Here is a 23,216-nt window from a genome sequence, read left to right on the forward strand (position 1 = left end):
AATAAACTGTGAGTAAGCACTCACAGAGTGCAGCTGATTCTCTGTAAAATTCTCCATGGTAAACATGAAGAAGAGTCATGTTCCAGTTCATGAAAAAAAAAAAAACACTCTTCTCTATCATTCCTCAGGAAAAGGTGACCCAGTAAATCCTGAAAAGTGTGCTTTAATTTGTTTAGCAGTGGCCTAAATGTGCACTGTGTTGTGTTTCCATTTCCAAACTTCTGAAGAAGCCAAAGTGTTACCACATTATACCATTGTGCAGACTGTGTTCAAGTTGGGGTCAAATCGTACTGCTTTCCCTTCGACTGATTTTGCATTGGTATCATACATGGGGTTTTCAAAAGCTGCTTGGCCATTGTTATTTTCATGTACTGAACATCCAGTGTACTGTGTTTTAGGTGCAGTCCTGTGGAAGAGAAAATGGATCAGATGAATTGTGAAAACTTGAGGTTTCCTCTATAAAAACAGCAATTGAACTTACAACCTACTAACGTTTAGTATCATTCTTAAGAGAGAAACTTTAAGGTCATAGAAGAGATTTATCAGTTTGTCCTAGAAATAAATTTCCAAGTAACTATTTGAGTCAAGAACAAATGTGTGTATGTGTGTTATATGAATATATATATATATACATATATACATATACACAAACACATATATATGCAACTAAAGCACAAATGTGAGCTACTTATTGTGGGTAACTAGTTATTAGGTATTCAGTTTTACATATGATATATAGTAAAGCCTATTAATATATTTAAGTAACTGATAATAATGGCATTTGTAGTTTTGAAAATTATAGCTTCCTAAAATAATAAAAATAGTAGCTGACATTTATATGCTCTTTTATTCATCAAACATTTATTAAGCATCTCTATGTTCAAGAACTTGTATTAAAAGTTAGAAATGAAAAATAAAAATAAATTAAAAACAGCCCCTGACTTCCAGGAACTTAGTTTCTCTGCCATGTTGGGGATAGGGAGAGGGCAGGAGGCAGCATAGAAATATGCACATAAAAATATTAACGACATAAAAAAATGTAATGTGGAGGAGTGTACAATAACAACTTGTAGAATCAAAAAATGCTCTTGTAGGGTAAAAGCCTAGTGTTGTGTTGGTGAAGGTATGGCACATGTGCTCTGATGAGCTGCTCCCCTCCCTTTCTCCACTATGCCTGGGGACAGTGTTCACATGCTTTGCCCATCTACTCAGCAACCCAATGGGAGTGCTTCCTTCCTCCCCTGTCTGGGATAAAGCAGGAGGCTCACATAGGTGGGAAGGTTGAAGTTTGGGCATTTAGTTTCTAAAAGATTCACCATTACTGGCCTACGGTTAGCCTTGAAGGAAGCTAGAGATTCAAAAGCACTGAAAAAATGATCCTTCTCTAAATAGTCACTATGCTTTCCCCCTGGATTTGGGATTTCTGCAGAGGGAGAGGAGAGAGGAAAAAAACATTTATATAGTACCTAGTATGTATCAGGCTCAGTGGATTGAGAGCCAGGCCTAGAGACTGGAGGTCCTAGGTTCAAGTCCAGCCTCGGACACTTCCAGCTGTGTGACCTTGGGCAAGTCACTTGACCCCTATTGCCCACCCTTACCACTCCTGGGCCAAGGACAGTCCCTAGCCCGGATGAAAAAGGAGGAGGGTTGGGCATGGGGCTAGCAACCCCACCCTGTAAAAACTACATCTGCTAAAGAAACTGCAACCTAAAGTAGGGGCAGCTGGGCTAGCTCAGTGGATTGAGAGCCAGGCCTAGAGACGAAAGGTCCTAGGTTCAAATCCGGGCTCAGACACTTCCCAGCTGGGTGACCCTGAGCGACTGTGTGACCCATTGCCTACTGGTTGTGGCCCTATGCTCCTAGAATGGAGTCCCAGGATTAAAAAAAAAAATGTATCAGGCATTGTGTTAAAGGATTTAACCATTATTTTATTAGATATTCACAACAATCTTGTGAGGTGAGTGCTTTTATTTATCCTCATTTTATAGGTGAAGAAACTGAAGAAAACAGAGTTTGAAAAGCTAATAAATGTCTGAGATAGGATTTGAATTCAGGTCTTCCTAATTACCCAATTCCCCTGTCCACTACATCACCTAGCTTTGTTGCCACTGTATGTATATATATATATATATATATAATTGAGGGTACAGGTTTCCCTCTGGATTCTCCAAACTCTAGAAGTGTTCTAGGTCAAAGGAGACATAAGAAATTAAAGGAGCTTTTACCACTTTGGAGCCTCCTCCCCCCTACCCCCATATCTTCAATTAACATAGATATGCACCTTCCAGTTCCACTTTGATAAGCATTGGGTATTACCTAATCTTATCATCCACCAAATTCCAGGGATCACTCCTAAATGAATTGCCTCATTCCTGATTCACCTCATCCCAGCTTCCTTATCCTGTAACCCCTGTGGTCAAAAGGACATAAAAACCTCAAACCCTTGGTGAGGTAGTGTTCCACCTGTACACTGTCTCCAGGTCTTTCAACATGGCTTCCAAATTAATAAATTTCTCATTTTATTTTTAAGCTAAGTTTTGAGTTTTAAAGTCTTGCATTCTTGTAAAGGGTAACCAGTCCTGAACCTTGAAGCTCTCCAACATACTCTCACACTGCTGTATTCTACATATGGGTTGCATTCTGACAAATCTCAAAGATTTTATCTCCTTTATTTTACAAATACTCTGCTTTATGGTAACCCCAAAAGAGACCAATATTGAGGGGCTCACTATAGAACACACATGAAAAATACACACATAAAAAGTGGAAACAGAGAAGTTGCTGCAAATAATTTTTTAAAAAATTTCTAAGAGTGTCAAGGAGGCTAATTCTTACTAGGTCCTGTTATCTTGGGGAAAATACAGAAATATTAAATAGTCAGAAAAACCAAGTCTTTAATCAGGAGAGGGATAGTGTTCATTATTTAGGCCACACAGAGTCAAGCACCCAAACCCATACTGAGCCAAAGGCCCTGGAACTCAGCCAAATAGTATCCCTGAGAGGAATCACCATACTAGATGATAGTTCTGAAGCACCCTAGAATTTGAGGAACTTATATACCTCTTGGAGAACTGGGAACAGGTTAGTATGATTGATTGGCTTTACAAGTGGCTACAAAGAAATGAGAAGTTCAAGATAGGATTATCAGGGAGAGGCTGATGCTTTACAATGGATACAAGAAGAAAAGAACTAGCCAAGGGCTGGACTACTTGGGAAAGGACTTTGATTCAATGGGGGAAACTACCAGGACAAAAGGGTACTTAATATCTGATTAGGTTGACTAGCCCCACCTACCTGGGACCCCCATGTACTCTTAGGTTTATTGTTAATCTGAAACTGGTGAGTCTGGGATCTCCCTCTAGAGAAACTTCTCATGTGACAAGGTCAAACTTGGGATTTCTAGATTTTAAGTTGACAATCATTAATCCTTTAATATTTTAGATATAGCTCTAAAATACATTGTTTTATATTGTTTTTAGTCTAGTGATTTGTACAGTGGATGAAAATGAATTTGATACCTATTGTTAAAATAAATTCTTATAAACTTAGATTCTTTTGAGTTAAGAGAATGCTATAAGTTGTTCCTTTGAAAATTTTCTCTGTAATTTAGATTCTTTAAATTTCATTCATTTAAAAGTCTTCAAAAAGTGGAGAAATAAGACCTATTTATAGTGATTTAGTTTTAGTTGATAGATGTAAAGAAAAATAAAGATCATATAAAAATGCATTTGATTTAGTATAAGAATCAGGAGAAGCAATTAAATTGTAATTTGAATGCATACTCTATCTTGTGCTGCCACATATATTCTCCATTTTGTTGTTTTTCTGTTATTCACTAATTTGAAACTAGACTGCATGAATCATCTATTGTTTCATATGTACAAGGAGTTATAATTAGCACCTTGTCATATCAAGAATAAAGGATGACGGGGGCAGCTGGGTAGCTCAGTGGATTGAGAGCCAGGCCTAGAGACGGGAGGTCCTAGGTTCAAATCTGACCTCAGACACTTCCTAGCTGTGTGACCCTGGGCAAGTCACTTGACCCCCATTGCCTACCCTTACCACTCATTGGCTCCAAGACAGAAGGTAAGGGTTTTAATAAAAAAAGAAAAAAAAAAGAATAAAGGACCTTGAAACCTATTTCTTCTCCCTTATAACTTTTTTAAAAAGCCCCTAAAAACTTTTCTCCAGTTAGAAATTTGATTATTTAATTTTGTTTCCTGAATTATATCCCAGTTAATTGTTGTTGTTATAATTAATTGATAATTTGGACATATTTGATTATTTTTAAGGCATAATAATTTGTTTTACTCTGCACATGGAGTCTTTGGACTTACTAGGGAGTCCATTAACTGATACTTTTTAAAACTGCCTAGCCAATAAGTAGCTTATAACTAAATTATTCCATAGTTGTTATCAATTTTTTTATTATAGAACAGAGGATCACAAAGACAAGTTCCCATTATGTCATACACTACTTTGGGGCTTGAAGGTCTAATTGATTAACTTGTTGCATATCGAGTTAGGTGGATGTATTGGGCCCACGTGCTTTAGCAACAAAAAAAAATGTTAGCTATCATAATTTTAAATGCTTATTCTATTTTAGATGTATTCTTAGCTTTTTCCTTAATAATTTCATTAATTATTCACGTTCTATGGGAAAGATTCTGCCCTGAGAAGAAAAGAGGGCTATGCATTGTGGCCCAATCTTTTGGAGCCTGTAATGTAATTTTCCAGAATGTAATCATTGCGAATTTAGAAATTTTTTATTATTATATATATATTTTTTTTGCTTTTAAGGAATACTTAAAACTTAATGACTGCTTGATTTTAAGTTGTATTTGAGAAATGGGAATTTTCTAGTGACATGTCTTATAGTTTTTCTTTGGGAGTCTGAGACATTTCTAATTTATATTGGAAACTTTAGGTTGTCAATTCACTGGTGTTGTGCGGGGGTTGAGGTAAACTCTTGGATTCGGGACAGGCATGCTTTGCAAGAATGCAAGAAAGACTCCATAACTTAGCTTAGAAATAAAAAGAGAAACATTAATTTGGAATTCATGTTGAAATGGCTGGGAGGACAGTGTACGCAGAGCACTGCTTCCTAGTGGAGATGTGTCCTGTGCCTTTACATCCTTAAGACAACATGGGTTCTGTGACCAGGGATGAGGGAATGGAATGAGGTTAGGCAGGAGTGGGGTATGTTTATTATCTGACTGGGCTTCATGCCCTGAAGACACAAGGGGTGACTGGCATAGTTTTAGGGGGTGAGTAGATGTCTTAGATACAACCCAATGATATCAAAGCATAGCTGGGAGGTATATCTCTATATTCATCTCAAAGTCCAAGGGAGAATCCAGGGAGAAGATTCCTCTTGGGGATCTTTCCTTATTGTGAGTCTCTAATGTCCAGAGTCAGATTTTCCTCAGCATTATAGGAATGCAAAGAAGGAAAGGAATTTTCCTGCTTACAATCTGACCTGAAGTACTTCTAGGATTTGGGGTGTACAAAGGGAAATCCTGGGTCTCATGCCACTGGGACCTGACAAACAGCCATAAATACTAATGAGGATTTAGATAAATGCATGCTGCTATATAAAATCTATTGAAAACATAACATTTTGAAAATGAAACATATTTGAAAATAAAACATAACATCAGCCTTTTATGTTTGAATTATTTTTGTCATTTTTTAGGAATCCAGTCAGAACAGTGTACTTAATAGTTGGGACATGGAGATTTGACTTGTAGCCAGATGAGAAGGATTTCAGTAAATTGCAGAAGACTCCCAGTATGGACTGAGTATCCTGTTGTTCTTGTTTCCTCCTTTTCCACTGGGCCTCCTTTATCACATGTCCCTGGTTCAGCTATAGAACATAGTCCTATCCTGAGAATTTTCTTGGTAACCTACCTTGAGCAAGTTCCATTTAAAGGGTGGAAAATACTTTAGCCTGAGAACTATGAAATTCAGAAATGAAAAAGCCAGCCTTGCATATAACTATAGTTAGAAAGTTTTAAAGTCAACCTTATATTTTATTTTATTAAGGAGGCTAATATAATTTAATATTTGTTAACTTGGAGATTTACAAGAATTTGACCAGAGTACTTTTCAAAGTTTGTGGGTAAATTATCATGTATTTACTATATATGTACAATTCCAAAATGTAATTTTTTTAATCTTATATTGGAAATTATACTACAATGAGTTTAGATTTTTGGAGAGGAATACTGAAACCTGGTAATTTTCTAAAATGATACAATTGCATAACATGAGAATTTATATTTAACCCTAAAACAGATTTAGGAAAATTTACCATTTGAGGTTAAATCTTATGGGACTGTAATTGAAAGAAATGGTATAAAACCCAGTGATTTATGATGCCAGAAACCCTCTGCAGTGGCCTCTAAGCTGAGAGAGCAATTTTGGCTTGGTCTGATTTAGGACTCTCACTGCTCGCTTCCCTTAGTCTGACATTTTCACATGAATAGATGAATGGAAAGTTTTCTACCTGGAAAGTTCTATACATGACTGTACATTATTGCCGATTTCCACCTGGAATTGATACATCGAGTTAAAAGCGCCTTTCTCCCTTTACTATAGTTATGTCTCTCTCCTACTATGGCAATTTTCTATAATCATATTGGTGATGCAGTCTTTTGATAGGTTAATGCTGAAACAAGTATGAATTAAAGATGCAGGTATATAGGACTTCAGCAATCCAAACAATCAAGGAGATGAGTACTGACCCTGTGATCTGCCTGCAATTCATTATAAGACCTTGGAAAATACCTGAATGTTATGGTAACAATTAGAAAATGTTACAGTAGTTTGTGAACTGTGAAAGAGAATTCTTTATTCTCTGTGTATTTTGAGTTAATCAATCAAGAAACCCCTACTTAACACTTTGTTAGCCATCAAGTAAGAGAATTCACAAGTTTCTGAATGATTTGAGTTAAAAAAGGTGGAGCTCTCAAAGTAAGTGACTTGTGAATTCTCTTACTTGATGGTAAGTAGGGATACTTTAAGTTCTTGATTTGATTAGCTAAAAATAGGCAAGAGGAGAGTTAATCCTCTCTTCACAGAACTCAAGGTACAAATTTATTAAGTGAAATTAAATCAGTCATCATTAAAGAACAACTTATGGTCTATCTTGTTACCGCAGAAAGATATCCAGTATTAACTCTCGAATATAGAGTACATTTTGAAATTTGAACAAATTGCATAAGAGTTCAAAAGGGTTCTGAATTAAATTTTGAAAATAGTGGTCTATGTGGGGGAAATAAATATGCAATCCATTTGAGTATGGTTAAGGCAACTAACCTGATACAATATCAACTCTATTCAGACACTCCACCATAGCCCTTTGTTAAAATTAGTCAAAATAAGAGTGAATTTATTAGTGACTTTAAAAGGTTATTGTTATCAGATCCATAACATCTTATTTTTCTTAGGATAACTTAAAAGTTTTTCATATAAATGGTCTTAAATTCAAATTGCAGTGGTTATCTGATATGTGCTTCAGCAAGCATTTTAAGATTGTTTTATTATATGAAAGGATGCAGTTAGAAGCTTTTATTTAGAATTACCTGATATTTTTGTTTCTTTTCAAAAATAGTGGTTTGTGTAATTGCCATGTCTATGAACTTTGGAAAACTGTGTTCCGTTTCTTGCTTTCGGGTTTTTACATAAGAAAGTTGTTTTAAGAAGCTGCCTATGGCAGAGATATCTGGGAGATTTCTGAATTCTACCTCAGACTCCTAGGATATGATGGACCTATTAAATGGACCATGTAAAATGGGTTATCTTTTCTTTTGTAAGATCTGCTAACTGATGGGGACTATCCCTTAGGAGCTCTTTGTCAATGTGTTATTATCCTTTGTGAGATCTACTGGCAGAAGGAGACAGCTCCCAAATGCTTTTTGTCTAGCCCCTGTCTCCCTCTCACCTTTGGTGAATAGAGGGCCTAGGCTTACCTGGATATACCTCTTTTGTACCTTGTATTTCTGCAAAACTCAAACGAAGGTGCTAACTTGGTCCAGTAGCTCTTCTGTCTCTTTAATGCCTCCTTTTGATCAAAGGTGGAATTACCTTGCCCAAAAAGGGGAATTGACTTTCCCAGAATGTTAAAACAAAGAAATCAAAAGGCAGAATGATTCTGAATTGACTATGAATTAGACTTACCAGTTCTCAGAAACTACCCCTCTGTCTGAGGACTGAATTTAAAGAGGACAATCAAATCCAAAGAACCAGAAACCTCTGGCCTCTAGTATTACATCTTTCCCAAGCTTTTGTGAACTCCAGAGATTGTCTGTGGCCCTCCCAGAAGTCCCAGTGCTATAGTTTTGTCCTACATTATAATCTGTCTGCTCTGATAAAAAAAATGTTTTTGTTACAACTACTTTTATAGTTCTATTTCTCAGGTTAACAACACTGAGTGATAATATTGCTCCTAAAACAGAGGATTCAGAACTAGTTGACTGATAGTTGGGTCCTAGATAAGACTTTTTGCCTTTTTTCTGGTCTAGCATTAGACCTTTGTGTTAAGACCTAGCCTTTTCTTGCCTATGTTTCTGTTCCTATGCTTTCCTTCTTCCTTCCAGATCCCCTCTATCGGCTGTGCCATCCCTTTAAAATGCAATCTCCTTAAGGTAGAAGCTATTTCTGGTTTAAATTTGTATTACAAGAGCCAGCACTGGGACAGGGCAATTATTAAACATTTAATATGTTCTTTATCATGAATTCATTGAAACCTTAGGCAGCTCAGTGGTGAGAGGATAAAACACCCATCTGGATGTCTTTTAAACTGGCATTTACTAACTTGACCTCTATTTGTCTTAGTCCTCTCATCTTTAGAAAAATAAAGAAACAAGTTAGTATTATAGCAGCCCTTATCTCCCAGGGCTATTATAAGGCTCAAATGATCTTTGTAAAGCCTTTAGCAAGGTGTGTGGTACCCTGTGAGCACAATTTAAATGTTAGCTATTATTAAGTGGAATGCTATTTTTACTGTATTTAGCTTCCCCAGTTCCGTGACTTTAATAAAGATGTCTGCAGCCCATTTCTCAAACTTTCAAATGCTAGTATGTTGTATGACAGAACTGGCTCTAAATAGATCTCAAATCTGGAAGAGCAGTCAGCTAGCACTTATCTGTGTGAAATGAACACCATAACCCCTTATCTGGCACATGCATTAAGGAGGTCAAGATGTGGCAGGGCAGTTTCCAACTTCCTAAATTCCTAATGTGCCCACTCTGCCCCCTTAACTCATACACATGGTGACCTGAGTGGTCTGATTCCATGCCTGAACATCAGAACAATCAGAGTGCCAAGTAGAATGTCATCAGTAGCAGTAGAAGAGATGGGAAGCAAGGAGGAAAACCTATGGGAGGTTTTCCCTTGGTCTGCCTAGGAGTCTTGATCTTTCCCATGCTATTTGTGGCTAGCTGCTAACTTGTGGTGGTCTGTGTTCAGTTTTGTAAGCAGATTATAGCCATGTTGGACCTGAAAGACTGGAATCAGGGGGGCTGGGAATGTTGGAACTAAAGACCTGTAACAGGCACCAGTAGAATTTGGGTAGTTAGGACAATCTAGTAACCTTTTTCTTTCTCTCTCTTTACTAATAAATAATTATAAAATGTAATATAAAGTCTCCAAGATGAATTTTTAAATTATAATGATTAAAAATTGTATACCAGATACTTTGCTAAGCACTGACAGTAATGAGATGAAATTTAAAGTAGCATTAATCCCATACCTGGATTTTTAAAAATGGCAAATATAACATGTGAAAAATATTTAGAAAGCAGTTCATGTTGAAAAGTTTCTTAAAAGTCCTAATAACATTTTAAAAAGTTATTGTGCCTTTAAGCTGCATTAATATATAGCAAGTGAGGGAAGTGACAGTACCATTGTTTCTGGCCTAGTCAAAACACATCAGGAGTACTGTATTCTTCTCACATTTTAGAAGTATAAAGAAATCATCCTAGTGATAAGAACAGTGAAAAGATATGAAACTAATCGATGAGGTTTGGCTAAAAGAACTAGATTTGCTAGAACTAGATGTGCTTAGCCCAGAGAAGAGAAGGCTTTGGGGAAATATTCTAACTATGAAAATCGAAAGGTTATTATAGCAAAGGAGGATTTGACTTATTTAGTTTAAAACCAGCATCAGAACTAAAGGAAGTATTAAGGAATCCAGCATGGCATTACATAAGGGGGGAAAAAAAAACCAAAAAAAAACAACTTCCTTACATTAGAAGTGACTTCAAATGATTTGCCTCCAGATAGGGATTTCTTCACTATTAGATGTCCTAAAGTACAGGTTTTGTAGTATTTTGTTAATGTTATTTTGTTAATGTAATGAGTTTAGTGGGAGTTGGGCTAAATGTCTTCTGAGATCTCATACATTTCTGTACTTTATACATATGATTCTTTTAAAAAAAAAAAAACCCTTAACTTCTGTGTATTGGATCATAAGTGGAAGAGTGGTAAGGGTGGGCAATGGGGGTCAAGTGACTTGCCCAGAGTCACATAGCTGGGAAGTGTCTGAGGCCAGATTTGAACCTAGGACCTCCCATCTCTAGGACAGACTCTCAATCCACTGAGCTACCCAGCTGCCCCTATACATATGATTCTATCTAATAACAAGATATGATTGGTAAATGAAAGTATTACTACTGTTATTATATTCATATGTTTGGGGTTAGGGGTTCTTTCTCATCCTTAAATGTTGCTTCATTGATTCTGACCTTCCACCTTTGGTCTCCTGTTCTTCCCCTTTTTTTTCAACCATAAGACATTTGCTACTATTCTACCAGAGATCAAATTTGGAGGCTTCTCTGGCGAAAGATAGTACTTTGTGAATGTGAAATCCCCTTATTGTGATATTGTATTTTATATATTCTACAATTCTGTAATACTCTATAGCTATTTTGTACTTATATTGCACCACTCCCCCTTGATAGCTGGCTAAGCCTATCTGCTCTGCTGTGACACTGGGGCAAAAACAGACTTAATCCATAGTTTTCTGTCTCATAACTGTTCAGAACAGCCTAACTTTATGCTGACCTCTGCTGAATCATCATAGCATGCAGTACATTCATGCTAAAGGCATCAGTAGCATGACTAGCCATTGTAGGGACCAAGATACCAGAGCAAGACATAATGGACAACTTACTTGACTTGGATAGCATTTTGTTACTGATATCACCTCTGTATGACTGGCTATATAAAGGGTCTCCTTTCAAGGCTCAAGGTCTTTGTTTGCTAACCAGAACTTTATTATGAGACCAGCCCTCTCTCAATAAACCTATTTCTTTTTGGCTTGGAGATTTTATTTTATTTTTTGGTGTCTTGGCTAATAAATATCCAACTTTGGATATTGTATCTCTTGTCTTAGACTAGACACTGCAATGTCTTTGTCAAGAAAACCCTATGTCCATGGGGTCATAAAAGAGTCAGAAAAAAATGAACAACAATAGATCAAAACTAGAAGTCTAATTTCAACTTGAGATATGTTATAGGTACTAGATAAGACAAGGAGATATCACAAATAATGATTCAGTGATTAAATGATATACCATCTACTTATATATTCTTTGTGAGAATTAAAGATCTTTATGTAGGATCCAGGATTTTGAGCTACAAGGGACTCTTGAGTCATCTAAGTCAATTTCTTCATTTTATTAGTGAGGAAACTGGGGCTAAGAAAAGTTCAGTTTGCCATAGTGATAGAGTACTGGAGCCAGGAGCACCTGAATTTGATTCCTGCCTCAGACACTTATCAGCTGTGTGACCCCTGGACTAGGCACCGATTTTTCTCAACCTTAGATTCCTGAATGAGAATGATAATAGCATCTACCTCATAGGGTTACTGCCAGGATCAAATGTGATGTAAAGTACTATAGAAATATTATCTATTATTACTAAATAATTTGTTTAAGGCATCATAGCTATTAAAAACAGAAGAAGGATGTGAACCAGCTCTGTGAACCAAAATCCATTGCTTTCTTTTTCTATGTCTTAATATATTAGGCTCATATTTGATGTAATCTCTCTACAAAGGAATCAAGAAAGAGAATGATTAGATAGAAAATCCAAATGCCTCTTGTTTTTGCAAAGTGAGTTTAATAAAAGGCATGAAGGGATTAGCTACTCATTCTTTCAAAAGCCCTTTGGCTAGTATCTGACTTACCATTTTGAATTTGAACCCAAATTCTATATTTTGTAATGTAATTTGTCACTGTGGAGAAAAGACTCCATGGTTTTCTTACCTGACTTGCCAAGTCCAAGAAGGGTAAGCTAAGGTTAATATTCATGCCATTTTACATCATATTTCCAACAAGGGTGTGTGTGTGTGTGTGTGTGTGTGTGTGTGTGTGTGTGTGTGACAGAGAGAGACAGAGATTGAGAGAGGGAGACGGGGAAAGAGACAGAGGATTTCAGGGAAAAAAATGTCACAGTGATTGAGGATAGACTTATGACTAATGCCACCTACCTTTGTTTATAAAGATAAAATCCAAAACCAGCAAAAATAAGAGCAAAGAAAGGCACAAGGATAGCAATGGCCACAGAACTACTATTGGTACCATGTGGTTGGTTGGAAGAGTTAGAACCTTCTGACATGTTCAATCCTGCAAAAGAAAAATTAAAGCTTGACAAATGCATAATGTTTCCCTACCCTAAAGGCTTCATCTAAATACTATCAATTTCTGCTTGAATGGTTTTCTTTGTACTAAAGCTATTTGTTTTCTTGAGTATACATTTAGTAAAAATGTTGCTACTTGTTACAATTTCACTAATACACAGTATAAATGCATTCTAACCTAGTTTCATCAACTGTCTTACAACATCAACTTCTGTAATGACATCTAAAACTGTTCATTTTAGGAGTTTGCTTTTTTTTCCTTGAAAAATAAATATATTCAAACAAATGTTGATAGTTTTGATTTGGTAAAAGATTGGGATTCTATTAAACTAAAGTTGTTCAAGCGATCCAGAACATCTTTGTTTTTAGAAAATATAGTGAAAATATATGGATTTACAAGGTAAAAGGAAAAGAATCACTTCAAGATGAAATTTATGCTTTGTATTTTAGGCTGGGGATAATAGAGTGGTGAAAAGGAGAAAAGAGATAATATCACCTGAGATAATATATAATATTGTATGCCACAGAAGTTCTTAATAAATCCACTGAAGCGCTAACATTAAAATGCTTATGCATTTTCTCAGACAATTTTGGTAAATGAAAGTGACAAACTCACCTTGGAAATTACAAGAACCTTTCACCATAGAAAATTAGCATATCTGAAGAGCACTAAGCTACTTCAGAAGGGGGCCCATTACTCAAAGTTATTTTCCCTTGCTAGATAGTAGGAGCTTATTATCTAAGTGCCACTACATTACCCAAGCAGTAAGAAAATTGCAACAATGTTCAAAGTGAAAGGAGGTATTACTGCTCTTGAGAGATAAAATCAAATAATTTATAGTTTAATATTTTCTTTTTATCAGTATCACATTTCCTTTTTATTTATTTAAGAGAAAGATGTTTGGTGATGTTTATTAGAAATATGGTGAAAAAATAAGTGCTGAACAGTTTTGGCATACAGAGAATCAGTATTTTTAAAGAATTTGATCATTTTATGCAAAGAAAAACAACTCTGAGGTACCACCTTATACTTAGCAGACTGGCCAATTTGGCAGCAAAGGGAAATGATAAATGTTGGAAGGGATGTGGCAAAACTGGGACATTAATGCATGGCTGGTGGAGTTGTGAATTGGTCTGACCATTCTGGAGGGCAATTGGAACTATGTGCAAAGGGTTTTAAAAAGCTGTCTGCTCTTTGATCCAGCCATACCATTGCTGGGTTTGTACCCCAAAGAGATTATAGAAAAAAAATACTCGTATAAAAATATTTATAGCCACACTCTTTGTGGCAGCAAAAAATTGGAAAATGAGGGTATATCCTTCAATTAGGGAATGGCTGAACAAATTGTGGTATCTGTTGGTGATGGAATATTATTGTGCTCAAAGGAATAATGAACTGGAGAAATTCCATGTGAACTGGAAAGACCTGCAGGAATTGATGCAGAGTGAAAGGAGCAGAACCAGGAGAACATTATACACAAAGACTGATACATTGTGGTATAATTGATTGTAATGGACTTTTCTAATAGCAACAATGCAATGACCCAAGATAATCCAGAGGAATTTATGAGAAAGAATGCTATCCACATCCAGAGAAAGAACTGTGGGAGCAGAAATACAGAAGAAAAACATATGTTTGATCACATAGTTCAATGGGGATATAATTGAGGTTTTGGCTTTAAAAGATCATTTATTGCAAATATGAATAAAATGGAAATAGGTTTTGAACAATGATACATGTATAACCCAGTGGAACTGCTTGTTAGTTCCTGGAGTGGGGGAGGCAAGAGAGGGGAAAATCATGAATTATGTAATCATGGAAAATATTCTAAATAAAAATTTTAAAATGGAAATAATTTGATCGTTTTAAATAGCTCTCAAAGCCCTGACCATGTCTAGGGCAGTATCAAAGGAAATAAAATATTTAGGACATCTAAAAGAATTCACAGGATTAATTTTTAGAATGTTCACAGCACAAAAGAGTGAAAACGAACAATTACCTAATCGTTGAAGTCCAAACTGCCCATAATCTTTACCCTGAATAAATCCTTGAAATACATAAGTTGCTCCATCAGGTTCTGCAGAAACCTTTAATGCAATTAAAGAGGGAAGATTAAAACTGGAATGATTTTTGGCTATTTTAACTCTTGTCTAGGCTTGGTGAATACTTAGATTTGTGCTGAAATAATTAAATCTATATAAGGTTGTTCCATCTTTTTTTTATTTTGGATATCTCAATCTTGGGCAGTATGGTATTTTAAATATAAAAATATATCATCAGCTAGAGCAGAGAAGGAATTTTTCATGGCAATTACTTCATGAGACACCTTGGAGAACCCCATGGCACATTCAATAATAAAAAATGATACCTTATACTTGCATGATACATTTTTTTCAAAATACATACATTTGAGACATGGGATAAATTTATTTTATTAGCCTTTTGGACTAATTGGTTAAGTGAATCACCAAGTAATAGTGACATTAAGTCCTGAGCAGTGCAATCAACCAAATTATGTAAACTAGACTTTTAGGAAAGGACTCCCCCTTCTCAACTATCTTCCATTTATCTGTGAAGTTAAATAATTAACAATTATTTTGTGTTAAACATCACCCTATTTATGTAGTCCCCCTTTGAAATTCAAATTCTCTTGGGAAAACCAATAAGTCTTAACTACTTCTTACTGTGAATGAGTTTATAGAGCAGTTTTTTCCCATAACAAATAACACTGGTATAACATGGGTGCACTGAAAGCCTCAGGGAAATGAAGGAGACAGTTTGCAGAGGAGGGATGCTTGGAGATGTCAAAAGCAAATTTAACCCACTTAATAATTTTGCCTGAGGCCATCTGATCAAACTACTGACATCATTTTATTCACTATTGGGTTTTGTAGAAAGGCAAGGCTCATTAGGAAGACTATTCCTGAGCTCTCCTGTTCAATCATAAGCCAAAGCTTGTCTACATGCAGCTTTGACATGATTTTTCTGACCCTGCATTAGCATTATCAGTGCAGAATTTGCATATGATAGTTGATTTTTCCACTCCTCTCAGAAAAAGAAAATTAAACTATTGAGTTGGTTACATACATGTGCTACATAACTTAAGAATGTTCCACACTATTTCCACTGTATCATGATTGATCTTATCTTACTTTTTAACGTTTCCTTCTCCTATGGCCACCAACTTTATCTCAATTACCTTCATAAATGTATCACTGACGCATATTAAAGATGTTTTTCCTCCTCAATACATGTCTAATATTTCATTCCTACATTTACATATGTATTTATTTGATTAGAAAAAAATTCTGGTCATACAAGGAGGTGGAAAGTCAAATTAAAGTTAAAGATAATGTTTATATGAAGATACTTACAAAACCATCCATGGCCCAATTTTCTTCCTTCATTTTGCTCACTGAAGCATGAGCTGGTGTTTTAATAAGATAGATATGTAGCATTAGACGAGCTTCCTGGCTTTTATAAACTCCTAGAAAAATGCAAATGCATCTTAGGACATTAAACATTACTTGGGATTCATTTTTTTTTATTGTCCAATATTAGAGATTATAAGTGAGAGATGAAAATAAAGCCCAGCTTTAGTCCCATATACTCTGTTAAACTTTTCCAAATTAGCCTAGACTACAGTGATCTCTGCCTTGTGAGGAGATTGACTACTACATATTTAAACCTTTAAGTATTAAATAATGTATGAATTATTTGTATCTAACTATTTTTGTGCATACATCTTTTCTCCCCAAGCTATAAGTTGTTCATGAGAAAAGGTTATGACTTACACTTGGTGCTACAACATCTAGTATCCATACATTCAATATATGCTTAATAAATTATTATTAATAAATAATGTATTGGCATTAGGTTGGATACTTTTCAGGAAAGAAAGGAAGTTCTCTTGCTCAAATATTGAAGATGACACATAAACTATGTGCAAAGCATCATTTTGTGAAAAGTGAAGTATGCATATTCTCATGCTCTAAGAATTCAGAGGAGGCATCAGTAATTACTGCTGGGAACAGACTATAGCATGTTTCATGAAAGAAATAGCTTTTCAGCTGGTCCCCAAAGGATAGGGAGAATATTTATTTGCATAAACACTTTCAGAGTTAAAAAAGCAGAGGAGATACCCAGGGAATAATGAAGAGCTCAGTTTTGTTTTAAGTTATTGTATACAAAAAAAATATAAGGTAAAGCACTAAAGGGGATACAGTGCCAGTGTTGAAAAATAACTATTGGCTGAATGCAATCAGAGTTTCTCACTATGACTATTGTCCCAACTGTTGTAATCCTTGAGATTTCTCTTCATGTTCCAAAGTGTGTGAGCATACATTGGTCCTGCACAGGAATTATAGATTCTAAAATGCTTTAGTGTAGACATACAATAGCTAGGTGTCAAAGGGAATAGAATACCATTCCTGGTGTCAAGAAGACTCTCCTGAGTTCAAATCTGGACTCAGACACTTACTAGCTGTGTGACTCTGGGCAAATCACTTAATACTTTTTGCCTCAATTTCCTTATTTACAAAATGAGCTGGAGAAAGAAATGGCAAAGTACTACATATCTTTGCAAAGGAAACCCCAAATAGGGTCACAAGAAGTTGGACATATCTGAAAAATTAGTTAACAACAATAAAATTTTTTGTTGGGAGATCAGCAGAAGTCTAGAATTTAAAACTAGAAGGCATCTCATGGGTCATCTAGTCTCACTCATTCTTTTCTGAGATCTCAAGTAAAATATTTCCAAAGTCACAGAAGTAATAAGTGGCAGGACCAAGATTCACACTCATATTCAATAACTAAATTCAGAGGTTGCTACTAAATATGAATTAATTGAGCTGCTTTCTTTACACATAGACTTTTCTTATTTCCAGGTGCTTTTTTTTTTAACTAGGAAGAGTTAAAAAGACAATTAAAAACTATGGTTTATGTCAATAAAAACATCATTTATTTTAATTCTTCCCCCTTATTTGATATTTTAGCAATAAAAATACAATTTTTGAAACCTCAAGATGTATTGATATAATATAAAAATAAGAATTATTTATTTTTCATAAATACATTTTATTGCTCATGATAACATTATATAGCACAGAAGCTTGCTTTAATGATTTATTTTCAATTGAACCTCTCAGGGTATATTCTCTAAGTCTAAATCAAATATTTGTTTCCCCTCTCTTCCATATCATACTGAGTTCACAGTTCCAAGAGCAATTACAGTTGGCAAATGACACATTTTCCATTGACAGATAATATCATTCCACATATATGCCATGAAAATACTGAGGGTTAAAGTAGAATTATACATTTGAGCATAGTAGGAATTCAGAGTTCAAGTAAGTAACATTCCTTACTTGAATTCAGGAAATTGAATTCAGGAAAACCTGAGTTAAATTCCTACTTCAAAGACTTATTGTGTGACCTTGTAAAACACAGTCTCTTAGCTTCAGTTTCCCCATCTATTAAATGGTGATATCACCTACTTTGCAAAGTTTTGAGGATCAAATGAGGCTATGTGTGGATGTGTATATATTGGGTTCAATTGGCAATTTTTTTTTTTTAGGTTTTGTTTGTAGCTATTTTCACATTGTTGTCTCCTTTTGAGTATATATGTTGGTTTTTCCTGTCACCATAGTAGTTTTTATAGTCAAATTCTTTTTTTTTCACTGCTTGTTCATTTTTTCAAGCCTATTTCTTGTCTTTGAATTTTATGTTAAAGTTGGCCTTTGCTCATCTGTTAGTAAGGAATCACTGCCCCCAAACCACAGGCTTTTTCTTGTTGCTGTTTTTAATTAGTTCTGCAGGTCAGAAAGTTTTTGGTGATTCCAAGGTGGTGTGATGCAAAGATAGATATGGTCATTTTTCCACTAGTCTGCATTCTGATCTGTACCTAGGAAGGGATCCTTCTCTCTTGCAGTTGCTTGTGCAAGCAATCCTCTTAGCCTTGGAACTGTGACCATCTCCCTTGTTCCCTTGTCATTGTAAGTGACCCTGAAACTGATTGGGGTCCTCATTCCCTTGTGACTGATCACAAGTGCTCCTCTCTGCCTTAGAATTGTTACCTATAACTGTGTGTAAATGATAATGTTGTCAATCAGTACCAACTATATACAGTGCCAGCAACGAGTCCCCTGTAGCTTCTTTCTGACCACCTTATCATCTTTGGGCTGATAGCCCCCTGAAACTGGCTGCTACTCCTGCAGCTTGCCACCATAATGTATGTGTGCTTTAGACAGGTCTCCAGCCTGACCTCTCCTGTGGATCTTCTACATTTTCTTAGGCTAGAAAATTGCTTTGCTGACCTTTTTGTCATTTTTGATATTGCAACATTTGATTTGAGGAGTTATTTTAAAGGTTTTTAGAGAGGAATGTTGAAAGAGTTCAGCTAGGTTACTGCCTTTACTATATCATCTTCGCTCCACCTCCACCATAGTCTTTTTTTTTTTTAAACCCTTAACTTCTGTTTATTGACTTATAGGTGGAAGAGTGGTAAGGGTAGGCAATGGGGGTCAAGTGACTTGCCCAGGGTCACACAGCTGGGAAGTGTCTGAGGCCGGATTTGAACCTAGGACCTCCTGTCTCTAGGCCTGACTCTCAATCCACTGAGCTACCCAGCTGCCCCCTCCACTATAGTCTTTTAAGACAATAATATCAATTTACTGAATGTATACTATTACTCCCTGATTATATACATATTTTGCATTATTATCTCTGTCATTAAATGATGCTATCATTATATAGTTATGTTACTATATTATCTCTATGTTATATATTCTTTTTACTTACATAAATGACCATTCTGAATATGCAAAAATTATTTAAATATCAGGGAATGTTGTATTGCTAAAACATAAAACATGCTATTTAAGTAGTTGGATATTCAATATATTTAAATGACTTACTAAAGGGTTTACTTTTTCTCTTATTTTTGTGCTACATAGAAAAGTTTTAGATAGCAAAAATTATGGGCATTTTTATAATGTATATCTTCATGCTGCCTACATAAAAGTTCCTTTGTGAATTTATTTCAGAATATTAACTTTTCTGCTTGAATATAAAAAACAAAAAAGGTCCATTCAATAGTCTATCAATAAATATTAACTCTAAAGGACTTACAAATTCAATCACAAACCAAATTTATACATAGAATACTATATAAGATTATTAGGTATAAAATTTTGAAAAGCGATTAAAATGAAACTATCAAAGAATGTTATAGTTTTAAATTTCTGACAAAGTACCTGAAAGTAGTAGTTCCATATTGCTGTTGCTTAGTGTTGCATTTACTCTTCCTGTAGATGAATTAAAACTTGTCACTGTCAAAGTCATAGGCTGTTTCCTCCCTTTGAAATTGTAAGAGCCTTTCCATATGTAATTCTGGGCAAAGACATCATCAGGAACTGCAGACATATGAAAAAAGTCATAACGATCAATTCCTAGGAACTTTTTACTTCAAATGTACTAAGTAAATGTTTTTTCAGAGAATGATGATTTATTATAAAATGTTATGGTTCATAAAATGTTAATGTTGGTCAACACAAATAGGTTCAACTGAACTATATGCACATACATATATACATATATATATGTTAGTGTGACTAAAACTGATTTATAATCTAAGAAATTGGTGAGGAAGTAATAACATCAACACAAAACAAATTCTCTAATGGTTTCACAGGAAGCTATGACTGAAATAATACATGTTATATAATTAGTAATACTGTTTTTCCAACCAAGACCAACAGTTACTAAATAGATGTGAATAAAATATGACTCCTGATTCTATTGGAAACTAGTAGGGTAAACATATTCTGTCATATCAACATTCAATCTTCAGAAAGAATTGAGTTCTAAATCAAGGGTTCTCAACCAAGGAATTGTATCTTTATTTTTTGAATATTTTGATAACTGTATTTCAAAATAATTAGTTTCCCTTGTTAACCTTTATTTAGTCTGTGCATTTGAAGCATTCTGAGTAGTGGTTCATAAACCTCACCAAACTGCCAAAGGGGTCCACGTAGCACAAAAAGATTAAGAACTTCACATTTAAATAAAATAATGGAAAATTGTTTCACTTCAAGAAAAGGTAGTTAAGTCATCAATCACTCATCAAGCACTTAGTCTGTGCCAAGTGCTGTGCTAAATGCTGGGGATACATAAGTAAAAAACAATTATTGCTCTCACAATTATGTTAGAGTTTCACATGTAAGATCTAATGCATCTTAGTTCTTATAAAAAGAAAATGAATCATATAGTAATTTCATCAAAAATTTAAAATATTCCACAATAGCCCAAAGACTTGCAACTTCCATTTAGAATCCAAGATACTTTCAGCTATGTGGCTTACCTTTTATCTCATATATTTTAAATAATGATCTTGTTCTTTAGAAGGAGAAATAAAAGTACTTTAAAGAACCAAGTCAGTTTGTGCCAAAGTTCTGCTTTTCTTTCAGCAATGACATCAAACTCCTTGTTTATATTCCTTGTTTGCTTTGTAGAAAACAGTATTTAAAATTGCTTATTGAATGACTCCAAAGATCCAGACAAGGAGAGTGAGCTATACAATTAGGACAGAGTAGGAAGCTTTGAAATTCAAGTAACTAGAGATATTATTTCTGAGAAAGGATGATTCTCTATTGATAAAAGGATTTTTAAAAATCTGAAGGTAAGACCTATCTAGTCAATTACCAAGTCTTGTCATTTTTACTACTATATCTATCTAGTCTATCCTCTTCTCTTTATTTACAGTCTCCACACTAGTTCAGATCTTCATCTACTCCCACCTGGAGAATTGTAACAGCCTCCAAATTGTTCCCCTTGCCTGAAATTTTGTGTGTCAATCCTTCCTCCAAATAGCCATCAAATTGATTTCCCCAAGTTCTAGTCTGATCACGTTTCTCTCTCCTCAATAAAATCCAATGACTCCCTATTATATCTAGGATCAAATATAAACTCTTCTATTGGGCATTTTAAGCCTTTCAACAACCTGGTTCTAATCCTTCTTTCAATCAATCATAAATTTATTAATATTTATATGCCTACACTGTATAGGCATTATACTAAGAGCTTTCAAATTTTATTATGTTATTCTCATCACATACTTTTTAGAACATACATGTTCTAAAAAAAATGTCCTTACTCTTCCTGATAACATGTTTTTGTGCAAAAATACTGCTTAATCATGCCTACACTTCATTTCTTTTACTTCTTAGAATCCCTGGTTTCCTTCAAAACTTAGGTTATTATTTTCTACATGGAATTGGTCTTACTTAATTGGTAGCACTTTGCCTAAAAAATATTGTCTTGTACTTATTTTATATGTAGATTCATACAGGCATATCTTCTCAATAAAATGTTTTTTCAGGGCAAAGACTGTATCTTTTATCCCTAGCTATTTAGAAGGCGTTAAATGTGAAATTGTCTGAAATCTATCCCACATATAAATATTTTATTAATGTGATCATTTTCAAGTTATACTGTGAATATAAGCCAGTGATTCCCAAAGTGGGCAACATCGCCCCCTGGTGGGTGCTGCAGCAATCCAAGATGGCCACAGGTGCATTTATCTTTCCTATTAATTGGTATTAAAATGTAAAAAAAAAATAATTTCCAGGGGGCTAAGTAATATTTTTTTCTGGAAAGGGGGTGGTAGGCCAGAAAAGTTTGGGAACCACTGATATAAGCCATAATAAAGGTCTCCAAATAAATGCAACAGTGGGAATAAAATGGCATAGTGGGATGGGAGCTTAATTTCTCACTTCGGCTTTAATAACTTTTTTTTATTTGTTCATTTATATTGGGAAAAATCTCAAGGATATTCACTGCCTCAGTTGCTCTTCTCTGAATATTTTAAATATCAAAAATAAATATTCTAAATTCTAAATAAAATATTTCAGATATGGTCTGATGACAGCATAAGACGGTTTTTTCACATCCTTAATGCTAGGAAATTGGCATTACCATTTTTTTTTGCTTCCATGCTATTTTCCATATGATGTAGAATAATTTTAAGCTTGAATTTCAATAAAATTCCAGGCTATTTTCTTTAGAAAAATAGTTTAGCCACGTTCTCCCAATTTTGCACTTGAAAAAAATGATTTTTTGTGGGTTGGGAGGCCAGCAAGGTGGCTTAATGGAATGAGAGCCAGGCCTAGAAATTGGAGGTCCTGGGTTCAAAATTGGCCTCAGATAATTCCTAACTGTATGAATCTGGGCAAGTCATTTAACTTCTATCACCTAGCCTTTACCACTCTTTTGCCTTGAAACCAATATACAGTATTAATTCTAAGACAGAAAGTAAGGGTTTAAAAAAATGATTTTTAATTCAGTATAACATTTTTCAATTATACCTATTAGATTTAATTCTAATGAACCAATGTTCTATTGTGTAAAGATTTTATAGATCTCAACACAAACATGTGAATTAATAGTGTCATTAATAAATTTCATAAACATGCAATCGATGCCTTTATCCAAATCTTTCACAAAAATGTTGAACTCTACATGACAATAACAAATTCCTGGGATACTACACTAGATTACTATTTTAAGTTGACA

The 23,216-nt window shown here is 34.9% G+C and overlaps 1 protein-coding gene across 1 annotated transcript in view; it reads right to left on the reverse strand.

The window, feature by feature from the left end:
• Nucleotides 1–246: 246 nt before the first annotated feature.
• Nucleotides 247–23,216, reverse strand: part of CSMD3 (CUB and Sushi multiple domains 3) — a 1,590,968-nt gene continuing 1,567,998 nt past the window's right edge. Inside the window, exons 63-67 of the mRNA XM_044684131.1 lie at nt 19,901–20,095; nt 16,022–16,134; nt 14,647–14,734; nt 12,497–12,632; nt 247–406 (exon numbers count right to left, since the gene is read on the reverse strand). Coding sequence (XP_044540066.1) covers nt 247–406; nt 12,497–12,632; nt 14,647–14,734; nt 16,022–16,134; nt 19,901–20,095 — 692 coding nt within the window. The remainder of the gene's footprint in view (nt 407–12,496; nt 12,633–14,646; nt 14,735–16,021; nt 16,135–19,900; nt 20,096–23,216) is intronic.

Source organism: Gracilinanus agilis, chromosome 1, assembly GCF_016433145.1.
Source record: "Gracilinanus agilis isolate LMUSP501 chromosome 1, AgileGrace, whole genome shotgun sequence".
Taxonomy (NCBI): Eukaryota; Metazoa; Chordata; class Mammalia; order Didelphimorphia; family Didelphidae; genus Gracilinanus; species Gracilinanus agilis.